This window comes from Meles meles, chromosome 19 (genome assembly GCF_922984935.1).
Source record: "Meles meles chromosome 19, mMelMel3.1 paternal haplotype, whole genome shotgun sequence".
Taxonomy (NCBI): domain Eukaryota; kingdom Metazoa; phylum Chordata; class Mammalia; order Carnivora; family Mustelidae; genus Meles; species Meles meles.
In genome coordinates this window covers 29,537,515-29,559,819 of record NC_060084.1, presented here as the reverse complement: position 1 = coordinate 29,559,819, position 22,305 = coordinate 29,537,515, and the positions used below count along the sequence as shown (strand labels likewise).

The following is a 22,305-nucleotide window of genomic DNA, read 5'->3' as shown; positions in this document are numbered from 1 at the left end:
ATGAGATCTTCTTTCAAAGTGTGGAAAAAAATAGCTGAAAAATATTAAAAATAGCTGAACAAGTAATAAATAAGTAAATAGCTGAATAAGTAATACATCAATACACATATTTTCTCATTGTAAAGGATTTGAATAGTATGGAATTATATAGAATAAAATTTGGAAGTTCTCCTTTACTTTCCTATCTTGTCCTTTTGTGAACATTAACATAAATATAGTTATGCCAATATGATTTACATATATATTGCTGCTAATTTATAAAATAGCGCACAAATGGGACCTTATTATATATATTTTATCTATTACTCTACTACTCGCTCCCCCCCTCCCCCAAATGATAGGTTCTGGAGATCTTTCCTTGTCAATATCTCATTCATATTGGTATCGTTACTATAAAAACAACATGTGGACTAGGAAATAAAAAGTCAAACATTAAGGATGATCTAAAACAGAAAGCAAAGAACTCCATGCTACCTGTCCCCAAATTCCATTTCTCAGAAGTAACTCCTTTTCAGTGTATTTGCTTTTTATTCTTTAAGTGATTACCTCCTTAACTCATAAACACGCTTAATACTGCTCTCTCCATCCAGCAGCTTGAAGCACTATATCTGTTCCTCCATTAAGAAAAATGTGAAGAAAAAAAAAAAAAAGAAAGAAAAATATGAAAAATGGGGATGCGGCTTTTACATTCTCTCACTCTTACTATGTTTTTTTTTTAAGAGTTTAGTTATTTATTTGAGAGAGAGTAAAAGAGAGAGAGCGAGAGCAAGCAGGAGTGTGGGGAAGGGCAGAGGGACGAACAGACTCCGAGCTGATTGATGAACCCAATTCAGCGCTGTATCCCAGGACCCTGAGATCCTGACCTGAGCTGAAGTTAGATGCTTAACCCACTGAGCCACCCAGTCACCCCCACTCTTGCTAAGTTTTATTAGTTAACATTTACTTTTAGTTTTTTGGGTTTGTTTTCTTTTGTTGTAATTTATTTTCTTACAACCGATATTTAGACTCTTTCTTGACTTTTAGGATGTAACATGGGGGATGAAAGTTCCCTTCAGCCATATCATTACTTTTATATCATTGAGGATTATAATGTCTACTACACACTGGTGTATAATTTTGACAAGACTGCCGTGCTTTCTTTGTACATGGAATCTGAAATTTGGAAGCCAGTACCTAACAGTGCTTATGTATGCATCCTTTATTGAGGAACTAAATAAAGTGACTGGATCCATAAATAGAAGATAGGAGTCCACAATAATCATTAACCTTGTCCCATTGAAAGGGAATGTTACAAATGTCAGGTCAAGGTTTTATACCAAGTCAGAGGCCCAGAATCATGCCCCATTTTAGCTTGCTTTGTGTTTGAAGCAAGTCTTTCCTGTGTGCTTTGAACCAGACTTCCCCTGGAAGTTGCAATTGCATTTCTCTGTTCTTAGTGAAAAAATGATGCCAGAGTGCTGTCCCCATGTCATATAATGTCCATGATGTTTTGTCTTACTGTTTCTTCAAAGCCACCAGTTAGAGTTATCGTAGTGAGATTTCTTCTCGCAGTGCTTGTCTATTCTGGTTTTTATCGGGATCTCATGTCCTTCTTTCTCTTTCTTGGAATTTTCTAAAAAGGTCTTCTATCTACCCTATTTTAGGTTTCTTTTTTTTTTTTTTTAAAGATTTTATTTGACAGATAGAGATCACAAGTAGGCAGAGAGGCAGGCAGAGAGAGAGGAGGAAGCAGGCCCTGAGGGCCTGATGCGGTGCTCGATCCCAGGACCCTGGGATCACGACCTGAGCCGAAGGCAGAGGCTTTAACCCACCGAGCCACCCAGGCGCCCCCCTATTTTAGGTTTCTAAAGATATGTAACCTCTGTAGCACATAACACAGTACTTTGAACATGGTTGGTACTTTAATAATAATTTTCGAATTAATGAGTGGATGAATAAACCAAAGATTGGTACACCCCCTACTTTCCATATCATGGCAATAAACATATAGGCAAAGGAAATACTTATTCTGTCCTTGAAAGCTCCTAGCTGGAAAAGTTTATGAAGTCCCTCCCCCCAAACAGGGGCATTCATTTAACTTGGGGATCTCCAGAGACAGCTTTAAGAATTTTCCATGGCAATCCATTCCTTCAGTGACCCATGCTTTGCTTGCTAATATCTAGTCCAAATGACCATGTGACATCACAGAATTTCCCAAATTGATAAAGTGTCCAGATCATTTATTAAAAAAACTACTAAAGGTAACAAAAATGTGTTGGTTTCTTTTAAGCTGAGAATGCATGAGTTGCTATGAATTTTGAGATCCTTTTGTTCTCTCATATTTTCTCTAGTCAGAGTCATGCTGTATTAGGATAAATCTGCATCCGGGTTGGTTGGGTGGAATTTTTCCCTTTGGCTGGCAGTCTTAATTAATATACATTCTTTGGCTCTTAATCTATGTAACATAACTCCTAAAAACAGGAACTGTGGAAAATAAGTTTTTCAGACTTTTAATTTGATTGCATATCTCGTGTGTGTTCTTTGCCACTTCTGCAAAGATAGGAAGAATGGCCATAAAGGAAGTTTTGTTTTTTGGTTTTGTTTTGTTTTTTTAATTGATCCTGTTGCAGCTGTCAGTTCAGGATGAGAGTAGGAATGAGTTCTCCCTTCCTGACGCAATCCCTGCAGCGCATTTCAAGGCCAGGCATTCTAACCCATGATGGAAGATTCCTCAAATTCTTCCTGTGGAATAATTCTTCTAGGCCCTGTAAGCATTGAAAAATTTTTAAAAGACCTAAATTACAGTCCTATCATTTTCCTTCTCGTTTGTTTATACTGTTCCTTCCACCCTTTCAGCTATTTTTCTCCATCTCGGTATATTTCTTTGAGGCGACATTAAAAAATTAAATAGCCACAACGGCCAGGTCGCCAACCAGTCATTGTGGCTGCTATAGTTCTTTTTTTCCCTCTGGACTGAGGTGACTGGTACAGAGGTCTTATCTACTAGAATTATATTTTTTTTTGAGAGCCACTACTGTATTCGGTATAGTCCTGCACTCCACACAGCACTTAATGCCTCGTACATAACAGGAGCTTAGCACGTATTTGGAAGGAACATCCTTTTTTCCTCCTCAGGCATTAGCCAGAAACCACAGCCATCAGCCTCAAGTACCAGTGGAAAATTAGATGTGAGATAGGAGTAGATCAAGAGGGAAGGCAAAAAGGCATAGGGAGGACCAGAACCAAGAGGTTTAAGTGGCTGCTTGTGTTTCGTTCATTCACTTTATTAGGGCAGTTCTGGTCCCCACGGAAGCAGCAGGCAGAAGTGATGGCCCTGTGTCTTCCAGGGGGGCGAGGGAAGAAGACTGCTCATTTAGGTTTACTCATTCAAGCAAGCTCTGTCCCTTCTCATCTTTCTGTTTCCCCAAACTTCTCTGCCCTCCTGTTTCTTGGAAGGAGTTACAATCTGGAAGATTAAAGGCAACCCTTACCAAAGTGGGATTAAAGTTCATTTTGCATATTTGGAAAAGGAAAGAGAATGATTAACCTCAAGAATCTAGTCTCTTTACAACCCAACAACAAACTAAGCATTCCATAAAAGTTAATTTAGAAACAAGAGGGGGAAAGTCATGTATCCTGAGGCCATCTTCACCTCTGTGCTTGGTTTTGTAGGAGAGTTTTCCCTCCTTTGGAGTCCTGTATTGGGGGGAGGTTTACAGAACCATCCAAAGCTCATACCTCCTTCACTGTTGTTAGGTGCCATTGTTTTCATTTGGGGAATTGAACGTTATCCTTTGGATTGGTCTAAAATAATGATACTTACTGTTTTATTATTTTATTGCTCCATACAAAAGTAGTAATATATGCCATCCAGTCAAAGATGCCATTAGTCTGAAGATGTAGTCCAATTTCAGAGATACTAAATATGAAGAAGAAATATGTCCCTTGGAATTGATGAAATATGGTACATGTTTGCTTTAAAGAATTTACAGACAATAGGAAAGTATAAATACAAATACATCATATTATCACCTTGCAGAGATAATATTCTTCATAACTATGTGTTTTAATTCCATCTAGTCTTTCTATGCTTGGAAATATATGGGAATTTCTTTTTCTTTTTAGAAAATATTGTATTAGATACAATGTTTAATACCATTTTTTAATTCTTTCATATCTTGAGCATTTTTCCTTATTAAATATTCCTTGAAATGTGGTTTTAAAAAATGGTTTAAATGTTACTCCCTGCTTTCGGTGGTTTAATGCATTTCTGGTGTTTTGAGATCAGGTGTACTGCTCCAGTGAACATCTTTGTACATATATCTTTGCAACTGGATTATTTCTTTAGGAAAAATTACTAGAAGTGGAATGCTTAGGTCAGAGGAGGGTATAGCTATTTTAAAACTATACATATTATATTGTCACACTGTCATAAGGTTGTTTTCAGTGCACATTGTGAAATGATCTCTACAGAAAGTGTAGCTAACATCCTTCACCTTATATAATGTGAAATTGAATAAAGAAAACCTCATGTATAATAGAGTTGGGGGGCAGAAAGGGGAGCTCTCATGCCCTACCAACTCATCATCAAGTTAGAGGCCAGTAGGAAGATGCTACTTTACTGCTCCAGCAACAAGGAGGGAGACTTTTCCCTGGCCCCGCAACCAACAGCCCAGCCAATGAGAAACTGCCACAACTCAGCCAATGAGAATCGTCACCACCCTGAACTCTAATCGTCACCACCCTGAACTCTCACTTTCTTCCAATGAACTTTTGTTCAAGCGGCCCCTCCCACCACCTCCTCTTCCTCTATAAAATAGTGTTCCTCTTTGTTCTCTGAAACTGCCTGTGGGTTTGGCATAGTTCATGTGTCCCCTGCCATTGTTGTATAAACCCATTTTGCCAGTTAAACTATTTTATTTTCAGTAGTTACAAGAAGTATGTATTTTTTTTTGTGATAAGAAATTTTAAGATCTACTTTCGTAGCATTTTTTCATTACATTACATCCCTGTGACTTCTTTATTTTATAACCAGAAAACTGTACTTCTTGACCCCCTTTACTCATTTCTTCCACTCCTCATACCCCATCTCAGGCAATCATCATTCTGTTCTTTGTATCTTTGAGCTTATTTTTTTTGTTTGTTTGTGTTTTTGTTTTAGATTCCATTGTATCTTTCTGCTAACATATTTCACTTTAGCGTAATGCCCTCAAGGTCCATGCATGTTGATGTAAATGGCAACATTTCATACCTTTTTTTTTATGGGTAGATAGTGTTCCATTGTATCGGTATACCATAATTTCTTTATCCATTCATCCATCAATGGACAGTTAGATTGTTTCCATATCTTGGCTGTGGTAAATGATGCTGCAGGGAATATGGAGATGTGTATGTCTTTTTGAGTAAGTGTTTTCATTTTCTTTGGTTAAGTACCAAGAGGTGGAATTGCTGGATCATAGAGTAAATCTATTTTTAATTTTTTGAGGAACCTCCATACTGTTTTCCATAGTGGCTGTACTAATTTATTACCACGAACAGTGCAAAAGTTTTTCTCCACAACCTTGCCAATGTTATTTCTTTGATGATAGTTATTCTGATGGGTGTGAGGTGATATCTCATTGTGGTTTTAATTAGCATTTCCCTGATGATTAGTGATTTTGAGCATCTTTTCGTGTACCTTTCTTAGAGAAATGTCTATTCAAATCTTCTGCCTATCTTGAATTGGATTGCTTGTTTTTTGCCACTAAGTTTTATGGGTTCTTAATGTATTTTGAATATTAACCTCTTACCGGATACATGATTTGCAAATGTTTTCTCCCATCCCGTAGGTTGCCTTTTAATTTTGATGATGGTCTCCTTTGTGGTGCAGTGCTATGTATGTATGTATGTATTTGAAAGAGGGAGTGGCAGAGAGAGAGAGAGAGAGAGTCTCAAGCAGACTCTGCACTGAGCACGGAGCCCAACATGGGACTCAGTCTTCCAACTCTGAGATCATGACCTGAGCTGAAATCAAGAGTCAGACGCTTAACTGACTGAGCCACCCAGGCGCCCCTGTGTAGAGCTTTTTAGTTTGATGTAGTCCCACCTGTTTATTTCTGCTATCATTGCTTTTGCTTTTGGTGTCATATTTAAAAAGTCATTGCTGAGACCTATGTCTCACTGCTCTGTTTTCTTCTTATACCATGGTTTTAATGATTTAAATAAAGTGTAGCCTCTAACAAGTTTTTCATGAAGGCTAATGGCAAGGGAATGGCGGTAGCTTATAGTCTCTGAGTTTTTATAGTATCTGAGAGTGACTTTCTATACCTTCACAGGCTGCTTCCTCCTTAAATAGCTATAGGATTCTTGCATGACAGACTTCCTACCTGCAAACTCTCGATATTGCCCCCTTAAGTTCTGATGTTTGGTATTAGAGAGATGTCTGAGGTCATCTTCATTTTTATTCTACCACAGTAAATTGTTTCTTTCTTTGAACATTTGTCATATTTTGTGTTTAATATTTGAGCAGAATATGTTTATGTACTTCAACCGCCATTTTGTAGTCCAGAGTCTTTTCACAACATTGGGAAATACTCTTGTGTTAGTTCTTTGTGGTTCTTTCATCCATCCTTTTTCTGTTGACTTTCTAGGATTCTTCCTGTATGTAAATTTCGGCTTCCAGAATCTGTCCCTCATTTCTTATCTCTTCTGTCACTAATTTTCATTTTTCCCTGCAAGTGCTAGGAGAATGTTTTGAGTTCCCTCATCCACTTCAGTAATTTGAGTTTTTTGTAGGCTGTGTTCTGCTGTCCACTCTGTCTTCCATCATTTTAAAAGAAGTGACACTATTAAAAAAAACAACTCACTCCAGGCAATCTTTCCTGATCGCACACTGTCCCATCTTCGTGTCTACTTTATCCATTTCCAGAGGCTGTACCTTCCTAAAGCAAGTGTCTTCTTAAAATATTGAGAATTTTATTCTCAATAAATTCTCTTATTGAGAATTTTATAAAAAATTTGTCCTGTCAGTTTGAGTAAAACCTTTTGAGCAGAGATCGTTTCAAAGCTTCCTTTCTTGTGAACTGCCATGTTTTCCCATGAGCCTGGTGATTTGTCCCTCTCTGTTTCCCCTTACAGAAGGAGGACTAGTACTCGTTTATAGGCAAACTGGTGTTGAGATGATTTCTTTTGAAAACTTGGCATACATTGCTGGCCAAAATCTTCAGTCGAAAGGAGGAAGGACAAAAATATATCTATCCTTCCGTGGCCAGATAAGAGAGTTCATGAACGGGAGTGTCCTGTGCGGTGTAGATGCTTGCTGTGTGGGCAAAACATGGCCGCTTTGACCATCCTCAGCATACCTGCTTGCTCTGGTTTCTCACCACAGCAAGGCCAGGCTGTCTTCTCAAAGTGGTGCTTGTACCTGCAACACATCCTGGGGTCTCTGAGTACCATAGCTTGCCTGCATTTAAGGTCACCCTGCAGAGGCAAGAGGCCCATTCTCCTTTTCAGTTCAGGAGAGAGCACTGCTCCCGGGATCAGCCTGTTGTATTTACCAGAAACCTACCCTTTCAGAGTAGACATGAGGCAGCCCTCTTGGCCCCTTCTTTAATCTCATCGCGCCTAACTGTATCCAGAACAACCCCTTGCAATTTCTGGCATATTAAGCACTTTTCTCTAATATTTAGTGCTGACAGTAGCTTTGGCCTAATCGAATAGTCCCCTGACCGTATCCTTGGGAAAGCTGGGAATGGGGCAGGTCGGGAGGCCTGAGTCTGTACCAACATCTCGCCAGGAAGCTTCCCCTCCCCCCTCTCGTTGGCTATTAAATTCTGAATATGTTCTCAGTCATGGGTGTCCCCATGTCTAGGAAAAATAAGGTCATAAATATTAAGATTGAGCGATGAGAATGGACAGGTGAGTAAGAATGAAAAGCTTCAGTGACTGCGTGAAGCCAGGAAGATTGGATTTCAGTATTGGGCCTATTTAGCTCAGAAGTGGGCCTTTAGCGAAGCTCCTGATTGTTACTTTAAGAAATTTGGGATGAAATAGGTCTGGTAACACACCGGACAACAAAACCAAGGAAGTAAGGGGCTGGGTTGGTCTGTGCGGGAGGGGATCTCAGCAGGTGGGATTGCAGGAGAATCGTGGGCATGAATCTGTCAGCCTAGCAGAAATTAGGCCTTTGCATCTATGGTCTTTTATATATGAGATGAGATTTCATGCTACAGCGGATGTCCACAGCTCCCTTCACCCACCGGCAGAGCACACGGCATTTAGCAAGCAAAGAGTGAGAGCTTCTTATGTATTTGTTTTCTTTTTTATATTTTTTCTTTTTTAAAGATTTTATTTATCTATTTGACAGACAGAGATCACAAGTAGGTGGAGAGAGAGGGGTGGGGGGGGAAGCAGGCTCCCTGCTGAACAGAGAGCCCGATGCAGGGCTTGATCCCAGGACCCTGGGATTATGACCCTGAGCGGAAGGCAGAGGCTTTACCCTACTGAGCCACCCAGGTGCCCCTGTATTTGTTTTCTTGAATAAATTCTACAAACTCGGATTCCCCTTGAATATAGAATCACTCAGTTAGCTATATTCTGAAATAGTTATGGCAGATAGACATTCTTTCACATTTTCCTCCAAAAAATGATGAGGTGGCGTCTTTTGTGAAGCTGGGAATGTCTTCAGCATTATTGCTTCCAATGTACTGTCCATGAAGTCGGGACCACTTGTACAGCGCTTATCTGCAGAGTTTTAGATAAATTACAAGCTCGTGGGTGAAAATTACAAGGTTCTTTCTAGAAGCCATAAAGGATTAGGGACAGTTGGGAGCAATTTCAAAAGTTGTTTGATTCGAAGGTTGCCAGGGATTTGAGTAAAGGTACAAGCCTCAGTGTCTCACTTCAAATGTTCAGTTTGCCACCCAGCCTGCACGAGGCTAGTTGGCCCTCAGTGGAACGAAAGCACTTAAGCAGTGTTCATTAAGAGGTTTTCTCTGGGGCGTCTGGGTGGCTCAGTCGGTTAAGTGTCTGCCTTCGGCTCAGGTCATGGTCCCAGGGTCCTGGGATCGAGCCCCATGTTGGGCTCTCTGCTCCCCCAGAGTCTGCTTCTCCCTCTCCCCCTGCTCTTACCCCCTTCTTGTGCTCTCTTTCTCTCAAATTAATAAAATCTTGAAAAAAATGTTTTCTCTTTATGATGTCCATGGATCCTAGTATTAATAGCGTGGGAGCAGTAAGACGTCTATTTGGGTAGGTGAGAAGGGCATTTATGTACTTCTTAGAAATTGATTTCGAGCCTTTATGGGAATCTGGCCAAGGGAACCTTCTCCAACCTCTGCTTTTTGTTTTGTTTTGTTCTTTTGATTCTGAAACTCCCTTTAGATGAAATAGTCCAGGTTAATCAGAAATTCTTGGGTGTGTCCTTAACCAGAGGCCTCAGAGTGGGGCAACCTGTGAAGGGGAAACTGGTTATTCAGCCTTCTTCGTCAGACTTGAAGGCACGCTTCTGAGCCCGTCCGCCCAGACTGGACCACCTTCGATGCTCCATTCCTTCCTTGTCCTTTCCTTCGTATTTAAAGCTCCACGTTTGTCCCTGATGTCGCCATCCTCAACTTTCACTGCATTTTGTGATACTCTTCATACAACAACCTAATGTCTTGTGACGTAATCACCCTCAATCCAGTTTTTCCGCAAAACCCCCAATTTGCTCTTAATTTCGTTCTCTCCCCTGCTTCACTTATCCAATCCATTAGCAGGTCTTTTTGTTTTTGTCTAAAACATTCTGGATCTGGCAGAAAACTGCCAGGGTGGTCTTACTCACACCTGGATCACGTTTTTTCCCCCCTGCTCAACATTTTCTGATGGTTTCCCATTGTATCTAGACTTAAACCCCCAGTTCTGACCATGACCAATGGAGGCCTCCTGCATCTGTTCAACTTCCCTTCTCCACCGTGAGCACCATGCTGCAGTCTTACGGACGACAAGCTCATTCCCACTCCAATGCCTCGGCCCCAACTCTTCCTCCCACTTCCAGTCCTGTCATCCCAGACGTTGACATTGCCAGGATCCACATTGTTCAGATCTCAGCCAACTGAACTCTCCCCAGTAACGGTTCCATATACAGTCGTGTGCTACTCCCTTCCCCCCTGCACCCACCCCCGCTAACTCTTACGCTTCTGAAACTATTCTTGGTTTTCTCCGTAGCAACTCACATCTGAATTTCTTGTTTATTCACTGATTCTCTATCTTCTCCATCATAATGTCACCTCCGTGAGAGCAGAGACTTCGTTTTGTTCTCTGTGCCCAGAATAGTGCTTGACATAGAGTAGTTGCTCAACCAGATTTTAAATTATGTGATGCAAATAAGTGTTTTCTTCTGCTGTGAGAACCCCCTGGGAGAGGAACTGTGGAGTTACATACTTGTATATTGGTCTCAAGAGTGTGAGCTATGGAGTCTTTTTTTTTTTTTTTAAGATTTTTATTTATTTGTCAGATAGAGAGAGAGAGAGAGCACAAGCAGGGGAAGTGGCAGGCAGAGGGAGAAGCAGATTTCCCTGTGGAGCAAGGAGCCTGATGCGGAACTCGATCCCGGAACCTGGGATCATGACCTGAGTTGAAGGCAGATGCTTAACTGACTGAGCCACCCAGGCGTCCCAAGAGCTGTGGAGTCTTAAAGAATCTTCCAAAGACTTTTCAGTTGATAATTAAAAAAATTTAGAGAGAGAGATTTTTTTTTTTTTTTTAGAGAATTTTAAAACCGCTCCTAGCAGAGTTGAGCAGAAAGCACGGAGAGTTGCCCTATACCTCCGTCCCCGTGCATACACAGCTTTTCCCACTACCGACATCCTGCACGAGTGTGGTACATTTGTTACAATTGATTAATCTGCATTGACACATCGTTATCACCCGAATCCATATTTTACATTAGAGCCCACTCTTGGTGTTGTATATTTTATGGATATGTTTTATGGATTTAAAAAATGTATTATGACCTATATCTGCCATTGCAGTATCATACAAGATAGTTTTACTGCCCTAAAAATCCTCTGTAATCCTCCTGTTCGTGCCCTCCCCCACACCCAACTCCTGGCAACTTTTTACTTTCTCTGTAGTTTAGTCATTTCCAGAATGTTCTATGATTGAAATCTTAGAGCATATAGCCTCTCCCGACTGGCTTCTTTCACTTATTAATATGTATTTAAGTTTCCTCATTTCTCTTCACGACTTGATAGCTCATTTCTTTTTAGTGCTGAATATTATTCTATTGTCTGAGTGGGCCACAGTTTCCTTATCCACCTACTGACAGACATTTTGGTTGCTTCCACGTTTTGGTAGTTGTCGATAAAGCTGCTATAAACATCTGTTCCCAGGTTTTTGAGTGGACATAGTTTTCAGTTCATTGGGGCGAATATCAAGGAGGTCAGTTGCTCACTCTTACCCTGAGGGTATGTTTAGTTTTGTAAGAAATCACCAGACCAAGCGGCTTTCCAAAACAGCTGTATCATTTTGCATTCCCACCAGCAAACGAATGCATGTTCTCTTGTTCCATTATTGTTGTCAGCTTTCAGTGTTATCAGTGATCAGTGGATTTTGGCCATTCTACTAGGTGGGTAGTAGTATCTTGTTTTAATTCGCAGTTCCATGACAAATGATAATGTGTGTCTTTTCATATTCTTATTTGCAATCTGTGTATTGGTGAGGTGTCTGTTCAGATCTTCTGGCCATTTCTTCAGTAAAGTTGTTTTTTTGTTGTTGAGTATTTTTTTTAAGATTTAATTAATTAATTACTCTATTTATTTATTATGAGAGACCACAAGTAGGCAGAGAGGCAGGCAGAGAGGGGGAGGGGGAAGCAGGCTCCCTGCTGAGCAGAGAGCCCCATGCGGGGCTGGATCCCAGGACCCTGAGACCATGACCTTAGGCCGAAGGCAGATGCTTCACCCACTGAGCCACCCAGGGGCCCCTGTTGTTGAGTTTTTAAGAGTTCTTTGTATTTTGAATTACAGTCCTTTATTGAACAAGTCTTTTGCAAATATTTTGTCCCAGTTTGCAGCTTGTCTTCTTATTCTCATGACAGTGTCTTCTACAGAACAATTTCTAATTTTTCTGAAGTGCGGTTTACCAGTTATTTCTTTCCTGGGTTGTGCCCTTGGTGTTGTAACCAAGGAGTCATCACCATGCCCAAAGTCATCTAGATTCCCTCTTATGTGCCATTCTCCCTCTTCTGAGAATCAAATTATATTTATGTTACACTGATCATTAGTATCTTACAGGTCATTGGTGCTGTTTCATTTATTAGTAGTCTTTTTTTCTCTGTGTGCTTCATTTTTGGGTAGTTTCTATTTCTGTGTATTCTAGTTCACTGATTTTTTTTTCTGCAATGCCTAAAGTGCTATTAATCTCATTCAGTGGGATTTTTTATTTCAGATAAATTTTTCATCTTTAGAAGCTTCACTTTATTTATTTATATGTACGGAAGATATGTCTATGTGAAAGAAAAGAAAGATATGTATACATCTTATATATACATATGTGTCATATATCATATGTATCATATATAGCTTTCATTTCTCCGTTTCTTTTTTAATAAGATTTTAGTTTTTAATTTATTTTATTTTTAATTTTTTATTTTTTTTAAGATTTTATTTATTTATTTGAGAGAGAGAGCAATAGAGAGCACAAGTGGGGAGGAGAGGGAGAAGCAGGCTCCCCACCAAGCAGGGAGTTGGACGTGGGACTTGATCCCAGGACCCTGGGATCATGGCCTGAGCTGAAGCAGTTGATTAAGTGACTAAGCCACCCAGGTGCTCCAGATTTTTTTTTAAAGATTTATCTTTGAGAGAGTGGGAGATAGAGAGCATGAGCAGGGGGAGGGCCAGAAGGAGAGGGAAAAAAGTAGATTCCCCACTGAGTATGGAACTTGATGTGGGGCTTGATCCCATGGTCATGACCTAGCCAAAACAAAAACTTGGATGCTTAACCAACTGAACCACCCAGGTACCCCTATAAGATTTTATTTTTAAGTAATCTCTGTACCCAACATTGAGTACATGGAGCTCAAACTTATAACCCTGAGATCAGGAGTCATAAACTCTACCAACTGAGCCAGCCAGGTGCCCCTCTTCTCGATTACTTCTCAAGTGGTTGCTGGATATTGTGCATTTATTTTTTGGGTATCTGATTTTGTTAAATTCTTTTAAATAGTGTTGGGCTTTGCTCTAATGACTAGTTAAATTATCTGGAATAACTCGGATACTTTGAAGGCTTGCTTTTAAGCTATTAAGTGGATCTAGGGTAGCCTTTGATGTAGAACTAATTTAGTTCTACTGCTAAGATGATGCTTTTCCAAGGACTCTATCCATTAGCTCATGTGGTAGGAGCCATTCTGACTGCTGAGAACACAAAATATCCCTAGCCCTGTGTGCACTCGGAGATTTGTTCAGCCTGTGATTTGCTGGTGCTTCTTTTCCTGCCCTTGGGAAGTTTCCATTCACACCTGCAGAAGTCAGTGCTCAGCCAAAGACTTGGAAGGAACACTTCTGCACATGTCTGCTTGTTTTCTGTCTGTACAGGTTCTCCTATTCCAGTATTCTGTCTTACAAATCCTTGTTGTCTGGCTTTCCTAAACTCCTGTCTCTGTCTTCACAATTCAACAAGATGGAAAACTGAAAACTCTGGGTTCTCTTTGACTCCCCCTTCCCCCACCGCCACTCTGGCTTTGCAACTGTTGCAGGGAGTAAGCTAGGGCAATTTTAGCCTCACCTATTTTGTTTCTCCATCTTTGGGATTGACTCTTGCTCTCTTTTCCAGTGTCAGAAACATTTGTTTCGTATTTTTTGGTCCGTATTTATAGTTACGGTAGGAGGGCAAACCTTGTCACTGGTACTCCGAATGTCCAGAAGCAGGAGACCTTCAGTTGATGTTTTACATTTCCATTATTTTGTTTAGAAGTTAACTGCCCTGTAAGGGGTGTTTAGAAGTTGCTGCCCTATAAGGAGTGTGGTGGTTTGCCTTTTAGTTGAAATCATTACGAATGTTGGTATCTTAGTAAGAAGTCTCTGTTGCCTATGTAGGAAATCACCCAGTGCGGGGGAATAGTACTGTTCCATTCTCTTCTTTGTAGTAGAGAAAGCAATGTCCTAGGCAGAGGTGGTAGGGATTTTGCCTGACATGTGGCATCATTTCTTAGAATACGCAACAACTTGGCCATTGGTTTTTCTTCCACCGCCTGTGGTTTTAGGCTTATTCTTCAGCTGATGAATTCACCACCTCCTCCATTCTTGGGCTGTGAATCCACAGGCTTGAATTCTGTCTTGAGAGCCAAAACTTTGCAACTGCTGAGTTGGTTGGTTTTTTGCCTGGAAAAGTTGTTAGGGCAAAATTGATACTTTGATTGGGGAGAGAAAGAGGCAGATTTTCAGATGAAAGCTGTTCCACCCCAAATGGTATAAAATTTTTTTGGCTTATTATCTAAAGGCATGGGTAGAATTTGATGTATCATGAGAAAGAGAAGTTCATAAACAGTAAACTTAGTGGTGAGTGGGCATCATAAGACCACACATAAGTAGGGAAACCATGTATCTATCCTGTTTGCTAGAGACAGTCCTGGTTTACACCTGTTATCTTGGAATAATTAACATTCCCTTTTACTCTTGGAAGTGTCATAGTTTTGAGATATATATATATATATTTATATAACATATATGTATTTATATATTTATATTTATATACATACAGAGTTATCCTAGTTATAAAGAGTGGTTTAAAGAGTACCATGTAGGTGTTAATTCCCTGGTTATTATTGTCCTTGATTGATGGACTTACTGTTTACTCTGTATTTTTGTTGAATAGTTTATAGTGACTAATAAATGTGTGTGTGTGGTTTTATTTTATTTTATTTTTTTAATTTTTGATATTTTTCCTACAGATGATCTCAATGCCACCCACCAACACTGTGTTTTGGCTGGTTTACCACCTCGGTTTAGTTCCACCCACCGAGTGGCAGAGGTAAGTGTAAATAAAAATGTGATTCAAACTTAATTGAATGTGACAGCAGTGGTTGAATGAGCAATTTTGCATGGAGTTTTGGAAGAGTATTTGATAGGAAAATTGCTTCCATCGAACTTGATGTTAGCCTTTATTTACTTGCTTTTTTAGCATTGAGTTGTGTGGGATACAGTTTTAAGAAGTGTTTTCACTGCGTGGGATTAGTATATTTTGCTTCTTTGCGGTTCTGTTTCTTGGAGAAGGTAAAATGCTATTGGCAGGTGTTGCTAGTTAGAAATTTTCTTAGGGGTTTGTGTCTGTCAAGGTCAAGGACAGGAGATGGCCAGAAGGAAAGGGGGAGGGTTTGTGTGCTTGTGCATGGGTTAGCTGTGACCAGGCTCCAATGGTTGAGAATTTACATTTCCCTTAACTTTTGGGTCAGGCTTCTGGGCATGTGAATGTAAATTAAGGAAAGAGTTAACAGGGGTGCCCAGGAATTTCTGAGCTCTCCAGTTGGGTTCATAACCCAGACTTTATTGTTAAATTCTGCCACCACTTGGAATGGCTGGATAGTCAGCTGATTAGACCAGTTCAGAATGGAAACCTAGGAGGTGGGAAAAACTCTTAGTAGTCACCCTGGGGTATTGTGTGAACAATTAAGGGTGGTTCTAGAGAGCAGGGAATAGTCATGAGAAGGCCTACAGGTTGACCTTGTATCCAAGCTTGTTATCTGAGCTTTGCTTTGTAGATTGACTTTCTTTTGTGCCACAGGGGGACCCAGGTGGGAAGTTGGGCAGAAGTGATACAGATACATTCATATACTTCTGGAAGTTCTTCTAATTGGTATACTTTTTGGAAAGCTATATGGGGATGTGTAGAAAGTACCATAAAAATATCTTTGATCTCATAACACTATTATATTTAGCACCTAGGAAACAATTCAAAGGAAACATACATGCACACATATGGAAGTGCTTATCTGGAGTGACTAAGAATAGTGAAGAGCTGGTCAGAACCTTAATGCTTCTTTAGGGCATGACTCGTTAATTACCTGAGTGTCACCTCAGTGGGCAACCATCCAAAATACTTACCTTGAATACTTACGTACAGAGAAAAACAGAATAGACACTGATGGGTACATTCTGATCACAGCTGTGTGGACGAAGAATGATGTGCAATAGAAACAATTAAAATAAGGTAAGGTGACAGGATTGTGATTTTATCTTAAAATTTTTTATTTCTGTCATATTATTGTTGTCAGTAATAAAAGAGGGAAATATATATATATATATACATATATATATATACATATTTTTTTCTAACATGAAAGTTACATTGTTATTTCCCTTAAGAGAAGAGATGGAAAAAACCATGCAGTGTTTTAGCCCTCACTTATTTTGTAAATGTCCTTTGCTTCCTACAGGACTAACATGGTATGTCTTACCTGTGCCACACAAAATGACTTGCAATTTTCTCTCCATTCAAAATATGTTGGAAACAGATTGTCTTAGGGAAGTGAGGTTCTGAATTTCATTTTAGTTCATCAGAAAAGAAATCTATTTAGTTTTTGGGTTACATGCGACTAGATTATATTTAACAGCTCTTACCTTTTATTAGATTTTTTTTTCTTCTGGTTGGAACAGAAGAAATCTGTTGTTCTGAATATCTTTTCAAAATTTAAATTTTGGGGCACCTGGGTGGCTCAGTGGGTTAAAGCCTCTGCCTTCGGCTTAGGTCATGATCCCAGCGTCCTGGGATCGAGCCCCGCATCGGGCTCTCTGCTCAGTGGAGAGCTTCCTTCCCTTCCTCTATCTCTCTGCCTGCCTCTCTGCCTACTTGTGATCTCTGTCTGTCAAATAAATAAATAAAATCTTTAAAAAAAAATTAAATTTTGTGAATTTCATGTATCACTATATTTTAAACAGGTAATTACTCAAATGATTCAAAATTCACAAAGTACCCAAGAATAAATAGTTGGAAGTCTCTTTCTCGTAAAGCTGATAAGCTCTTCCTCCCCAAAGGGAACCAGTATTATCATCAGCTTCTTCTTATCCTTTCCATGATAATGTGATACCTATATAAGCAAATATGTGTTTAATTAAAAAATGGGTTTTTTATTTTAAAAGATTTTATTTATTTATTTGACAGAGAGAGATCACAAGTAGGTGGAGAGGCAAGCAGAGAGAGAGGGGTTGATTCCAGGGCCCTGAGACCAGGACCTGAGCTGAATGAAGGCAGAGGCTTAGCCCACTGAGCCACCCAGGCGCCCCTAAAACGTTGTTTATACAAATGGTAGCCTACTCTACTTACCATTCTGCACTTTTGTTTTAGTAAGTCTTGCTGATAACTCTTTATCCGTATGTAATTCAGACCTTGGAGGAGGCAGTGGTCTTTTTAGATACGACACCAAAAGCACAGACAACTAAAGACAAGTAGGTAAACTGGACTTTGCCAAAGGGAAAAACTGTTAGTTTCAGGGACGCCTGGGTGGTGTATTGGGTTGGATGTCCAGCTCTTGGTTTCCGCCCAGGTCATGACCTCGGGGTCGTGAGACTGAGCCCTAAGCCAGGCTCTACACTCAGCATGGAATCTGCCGGAGATTCTTTCTTTGTCTCTCTCTCTCTCACCTTCTTTCTCTACAGTAAATAGGGGCACCTGGGTGGCACAGTCGGTTAAGCATCTGAGTTTTGGTTTCAGCTCAGGGTGATCTCAGGGTGGTGAGATCAAGCTCCACCTTGGGCTCTAAGCTCAGCATTGAGTCTGCTTAAGACTCTCTCTGCCCCTCTCCACTGTTCTCTGTCTTTCTCTCTCTCAAATAAATCCATCTTTTTTTTTTTTTTTTTAAAGGAAAGGGAGAGAAAGTCTTTTTTTTTTTTGACAGAGAGAAATCACAAGTAGGCAGAGAGGCAGGCAGAGAGAGAGGGGGGGAAGCAGGCTCCCTGCTGAGCAGAGAGCCCGATGTGGGACTCGATCCCAGGACCCTGAGATCATGACCTGGGCCGAAGGCAGCGGCTTACCCCACTGAGCCACCCAGGCGCCCCATAAATCCGTCTTTGAAAAAAAATAAATCTTAAAAAAAAATCTATTATGCTTCAAAAGGCTCCATCAAGAAAGTGAAAAGAGAACTTGGAGAATGTGAGAAAGTATTTTCCCATCACTTACGTCACAAGGTACTTGTGTCTAGAGTACATAAATAAGTCTTACAACCCAATAATTAAAAAGGTAAATAATCCAGTAGTTTTAAATGACAAAGGATCCGAATAGACATGTCTGCGAGGAAGATCCACAAATGGCCAATAAACACACGGAAAGATGTTGAACATCATTAGTCATCAGGTTAACACAAAGCAAAACCACAGGAAGTTACCACTTCACACCCACTAGAGGGGCGCTAGTGAGAATCACAATAACAAGTATTGGTGAAGAAGCTTCAGAAATTGGAACCCTCCTGCGCTGTTGGAGGGAATATAAAATGGTTCAGCCCCTTTGGGAAACAGTGTGACCTTTCCTCAGAATTTTAAACACAGTTACCTCATGATCCAGCAATTCCGTACCCGAGAGAGATGAAAACTCGTACACGAACGTTCTCAGCAGCTTGACTCCTAGTAGGGCAGAAAGTGGGATAATAATGAATGGAAAAGCGAAAGTGGTATATCCATACAATCAAATGTTTGGCAATAAAAGGGAGAGAATTACTGATACATGCTTCACCATGGATGAACCTTGAACTATCAGGCTCACTGCAAGAAGCCAGTCGCAAGGGGCGCCTGGGTGGCTCAGTGGGTTAAGCTGCTGTCTTCGGCTCAGGTCATGATCTCAGGGTCCTGGGATCGAGTCCCACATCAGGCTCTCTGCTCGGTGGGGACCCTGCTTCCCTCTCTCTCTCTCTGCCTACCCCTCTGCCTGCTTGTGATCTCTCTCTGTCAAATAAATAAATAAAATCTTTAAAAAAAAAAAAAAGCCAGTTGCAAAAGAATTATACGATCTCTCTTTTTTTTTTTTAAGATTTTATTTATTTATTTGACAGAGAGAGATCATAAGGAGGCAGAGAGGCAGGCAGAGAGAGGGGGAGGGAAGCAGGCTCCCTGCTGAGCAGAGAGCCCGATGTGGGGCTCGATCCCAGGACCCCAGGATCATGACCTGAGCCGAAGGCAGAGGCTTTAACCCACTGAGCCACCCAGGTGCCCCATATGATTTCATTTTTAAGAAAGGTCCTGCATAGCCAGACCTGTGGTCACAGGAAATTGATCGGTGGTTGTCTGAAGCTGGGAAGGTTGGCAGAAAGGGGGCAGCAGGGGACTGCTAAGGGATACCGTTTGTTTTAGGGAGGTGACCAAAATGTTCTAAAAATAATTGTGGTGATGGTTGCATAACTCTGTGACTATACTATAAACAATGAAGTGTATGTTTTCACCGTGTGACTTTTATGACATGTGAATTATGTCTCAATAAAGTTGTTACCTGTCCCTGCCAAAAAAAAAGAAAAAAGGCCTTATTACAGGTTCTGTACAACAAACAGAACTCTGAACACCCAGAAAAGAAAGTACCCACCTCCTCCCTCCACCCCCCCACCTTTTTTTTTTTTTTGGCTGCAAGTATGGCTCTGCTGTAGTTTATTTAACGAGTCCCCTATCAATGGGAAATTTAGGTTGTTTCCAGTCTTTTGTAATAAATGGCATTGTGACTAGTAACCTCTTATGTAGGTCATTCGGTACTTGGGCAAGTAAAGGTATGAGTAGAGCATGGTCTCAGATAGAACATCATTTTAAAAGAGGTTGCCGGAGCGGCTCTGGGACCAAAGTGTGTGGTGTTTCAGCTCAACTCTTTGTCTCTTCTTCGTAGCAAATTGGAGCTGCCTGCTGCGCTCCCAGCACTCTGAGATCTTCGTATTAAAATACGTATCAGTCAGGCTTCTGTATTTGGCACCGTAGCTTTGTTTTTCCCAGGCTTACCCATGACACGTTGCATCAAATGGCAGTAACCATAGAAAGAATTTTTGTGCCAGGGCATTAGCCGTCAAGGTTATTTCTAAGGGAATCTCTGTAAATTATATATGTCAAAATAGAAGTACTTTAGGGATACATTTTCCTCCGTGGGTCAAAAGGATATTTACAGCTTGCTTTTTATCATTCTAGGAAATAATGTTGTCATCAAAACCAACAGGTGCACACCCCGTCTGCAGCCTTTTCTTTTCTGACATATATCATTCAAAGGAGGAGTTGTCCATTCGACCTCTGTTTTGCTCCCACAGACAGAGAGAGGGATGAACTAGTTATCTGTGCCCTTGCCAATACCAAGGTACTAAATTATGCCTTTGAACATGCCTTGAGGGCACGAGCCACATATTCTCCATTATTTGAAGAACCTGTTCCACCACGGACTGCAGCTGCTTGTTTTTTTTGGCAGAAAAGAAAAATAGTTCTTTGCCCTATGTTTATAACTTCAAATTTTTCCCCCCCGCCATTATTGTGCCATTTTGTGGGCTGTTGAACTGATCACCTTTCTTTCCCATTGTTAGGTTCAGGGCGCTTATAACAAAGTCAGTGTCTTTGACTTCTTGGTTCATTAGTTACTCATCCAAAAACTACTTATGAAGGTTCTTTTTACATTTAGGACTTGGTTCTAGGTGCTGCCGTGTCTGTAGGAAAAAATATATAATAAAATGGTGTGTGGGTATGTGTATACGTGTGTGTGTGTTTGTGTGTGTATGTATTTACCTATACGTGTGTACATGGCTTTAGCCTCAGTGAGCCTAAGGTGTGGTGATATAAGGCCCACATATAAAAGAAAATCAGCAAGGAGCATGGCCCAAACGAGGCCAAGCTGGCCACACAGAGCCCAGGGAGCAGACCGCTAGAGCAGTTCTCAAGTTGGATGTGGGCTGAGCTATGGGGGCCACAGGTGAATGTATGGGAAAAGGATGAATGTGAACACCCCCCCGGAAATGTTGTACAGTAAACTTGGATTTGGCTTATGATCCTGATGGGTGGTTCTGTCTCCGCAGTGCTCTGCTGGAACCTTGGATTATATCTTACAGCGCTGCCAGCTCGCTCTGCAGAATGTCCGCATTGAGGCAGACAGTGGTGATATTTCTTTGAAATCCTTTGAGCCTGCACTTCTGAAACAAGGAGAAGAAATCCACAACGAGGTGAGACTTTCAAGAACTGGGAAGCTGCTTGTGAGCTAACGAGTTGATCTGCCATAATTTCCTACAGGTGTGAGTCCAGAAATGCCTCTGTGAGAGACAAAGAGCAGTGTAATTACTCACAAGGACAGCAGTAGCCCGAGCATCTGCATTTTTGTGCCAGTTCTGCAAGCCTCTCTCTCCACAGGACAATGCAAAGTGGGCCCATAACATGGGTGCATGTAGGGCTTGTGTTATAGGAGAGGAACCTGAGACAAGGGAAGCCGAATCTTTTATAATAGGTAGGAAGCATGCCTGACCTTTGCTCCAAGCAAGATACTGTCTTTATCCTCCAAGGCTATTCCAATCCCTGCCCTTTGTTCTGGAGGAGAAACTGTATCTTCCAAAGGTGTTCACTATGCCAGACATTTCTTGCGATGGGAGGCTGAGCTGGAGGGAAGTCAGTGCCTTGCTCATAAGACATGCCGAAACCCAAGACTCATGAAGAGGTCTTCCCGCAAAGCCCAGTGGGAATCGTGGGTGGAGCCTAAGAGCAAGTGTCAGTGTCTTGCTTGCTGTTTACAGAATGAGGGGCAGTTCTGCAGCCCTGTCAGACCGGCAGGATCCCACCAGCCAAAGGTTCACAAACTTTGCTGTTCCCAGTAATACCCTTTCTGCTTTTGCTTTATCTTTGGACCATACATGTTGCTGTCTATTTATTACTCCTAAAAACTCAGCTTGTTTGTTAAAAAAAAAAAAGATTTATTTATTTATTATTTTAGAGAGAGAGAAAGAGTGGGAGGGGGAAAGGGAGGGAGAGGGAATCCCACGTGGCCTCGCCACTGAGCGCAGGGCTGGATCCCAGGACCCTGAGATCGTGACCTGAGCAGAAATCGAGAGTTAAATGCTTAACTGACTGAGCCTCCCGGTGTTACATAAAAAATGACTCAGCTCATTTTTTCGGTAAATACATTTCTTTGAAAAGGAAGCTTTGTGTTATCACTTGAACTAGAAGCCAGTATCACTAGCCAAAAGAAAAAGGAACCAGAAAAATCTTGCCAGTGGAAACAGAGCAGTGTTACCATTTTCCAGCAGGTTCTCTTGCTGGGAGAAGGCTCTGAGCCTCAGGTCTCCATTCTCCACGGGAGAAGAGAGATTCACACACAACTTCTCGTGTTTTCTAACAGTCATTGAATGTTCTACTTCAAATGAGTGAATTTTGTCATGGGTAAATTATACCT

The 22,305-nt window shown here is 40.9% G+C and overlaps 1 protein-coding gene across 3 annotated transcripts in view; it reads left to right on the top strand.

The window, feature by feature from the left end:
* Positions 1–22,305, top strand: part of FTO (FTO alpha-ketoglutarate dependent dioxygenase) — a 308,362-nt gene that overhangs the window by 138,389 nt on the left and 147,668 nt on the right. For all 3 annotated transcript variants that reach the window (XM_045989037.1, XM_045989036.1, XM_045989038.1), the window contains exons 5-6: positions 14,882–14,961; positions 20,945–21,088. In XM_045989037.1, coding sequence (XP_045844993.1) covers positions 14,882–14,961; positions 20,945–21,088 — 224 coding nt within the window. The remainder of the gene's footprint in view (positions 1–14,881; positions 14,962–20,944; positions 21,089–22,305) is intronic.